The sequence below is a fragment of the Dermacentor albipictus genome, chromosome 5, assembly GCF_038994185.2.
Source record: "Dermacentor albipictus isolate Rhodes 1998 colony chromosome 5, USDA_Dalb.pri_finalv2, whole genome shotgun sequence".
In the NCBI taxonomy this organism is placed as follows: domain Eukaryota; kingdom Metazoa; phylum Arthropoda; class Arachnida; order Ixodida; family Ixodidae; genus Dermacentor; species Dermacentor albipictus.
This window is the reverse complement of record NC_091825.1, coordinates 44,532,813-44,534,522: the sequence shown is the minus strand read 5'-3', so window position 1 is coordinate 44,534,522 and position 1,710 is coordinate 44,532,813. Positions and strand designations below refer to the sequence as shown.

General features: G+C 50.8%; 1 protein-coding gene across 1 annotated transcript; it reads right to left on the bottom strand.

Annotated features, from left to right (window-relative positions):
• Positions 1-1,049: 1,049 nt before the first annotated feature.
• Positions 1,050-1,496, bottom strand: LOC135900515 (uncharacterized). Its single transcript, XM_065429998.1, has one exon. It carries the CDS (start codon positions 1,494-1,496, stop codon positions 1,050-1,052), a length of 447 nt encoding a protein of 148 aa, XP_065286070.1.
• Between the last annotated feature and the right edge of the window lie 214 nt (positions 1,497-1,710).

Below are 1,710 nucleotides of genomic sequence, written 5' to 3'. Positions count from 1 at the left end.
CCTGTGTGAGTTGGCTTTCTGAAAACTCCGAATGACAAAGTATGGTATGGTAAAGCTTTAATGAAGTCCTACAGATCGTGAGTCTTCACGAAGCGGGCCACTCCTGGGTGGGAACCGGAAGGCCGAGCCTCTCGGCCACATCGTGGGCCTGCTGGACAGCCCAGAGTTGGTCAGCCTGAAGAGGGCTGAGGAGAACCGCCTCCCATCTGGCCGAGCTGTTGGCACACCGTCAGAGCATGTGGTGTAACGTGGCTATTTCTCCACACTCGCGTGAGGTTGCATTGGTGTAAGTATCCGGATAGATTTTATGTAAGTGCGACGGATTGAGATAGACCCCTGTCTCTCAATCAGCATATCAAGGAACGGGAGCTTGCCGTCGACTTCCTCTTCCGCCGTGAACTGCATCACTGCTTCCATGCTGTTCAGGTGCGAAGTGAACGACTGAACTGCTTCTTTGGGAATGACGCAAGAACAGTCGTCCACGTAGCGATAAAATGCCTTTGGAGCAGGGCTGAACGAAGAGCGGTACGACTTTCAAGTGCTTCCATTGTGAAACTAGCGGCGGTTACCGATATAGACGCTCCCATAGCCGTTCCGTGGACCTGTTTGTAGAAACACTTTTGGAACGTAAAGTACGTGTTTGATAAACATAACTCCAATAACCGAGCCAGGTCTGGTGCATCGATGGGTGATCTTTCGGGTAGAGTTGCATCCGACTCCCGAGCCATCTTGCGTACATTCACGGCCATTTCCGTTGGCACACTAGTGAAAAGTGATTTCACGTCTAAGGAAACCAAGATATCGTTTTGATCCAGTACGACGTCACGAACTTTGTCCATGAAGTCATAAAATTTGCGCATGGGAGTGGCACGTTGTTTGACAAGGGGCGAAATGACACGATGCAAAAATCCTGATAGCTTGTGCAGGGGTGAACGCGCAAAATCTACAATTGGACGCATGTGATGTCTGGCTTGTGAACCTTGGGGAGTCCATAAAAAGCTGGTGCCGAACCATTGTGACAAAGTAATGTGAAATACAATGACTTGCGTTCAGGGGGGAGGGGACATGCGGAAGACATCGTCCAAAAGCTTCTCGTAGTCTCTTTGCATCTTGGGTGTACGATTCCAGTCAAATTGAAGGTACGTATTCGTGTCTACTAACAGCGTCGGCATCTTCTGGGAGTAGTCGACTTGGTCCAACAGAATAGTCGCGTTCCCCTTGTCCGCGGGAAGGATCATGACCTTGCGGTTGCCGCGAGCCCTCTTTACCGCTTGACGCTCTTCTGAAGACAGGGACGAAGAATGGGGGCCCCAGAGTCTGGAGAGAACAGACACAACATGAATGCGGGCATCATCACGGTGCGTGGGATCAACATGACTAACGGCGTTCTCCACGGCACATACAAACTTCTTTTTATGTGTGGCAGCTTGGGCATTGAAACTGAGCCCAAGGCTGAGGACCGAAAGCTCAGTTTCATCTGGTTTGTACGAGGACATGTTGAGAGCCGTGCACTTCCCTGCGTTGCGTTGAACGTCGCTTCGGTGGGTTTGAAGTCTGCAAATGTTGTTGTCGTGCGACAGACTATCTTTCCGTGCGCGAAGCTTGCTTGAAAATTGGCACGTAGCTGTACGCTTGCGAAATCGTTCGGCAAGCGAAACTCGAGCCGACGGCAAGCACGGAAAGCTTGGTTCTCCAAGAGTTCTCACTTTT

Excerpts from the sequence above, each read along its gene's own strand:
- LOC135900515 (XM_065429998.1), bottom strand. The coding sequence starts at position 1,496 with ATGTCCTCGTACAAACCAGATGAAACTGAGCTTTCGGTCCTCAGCCTT.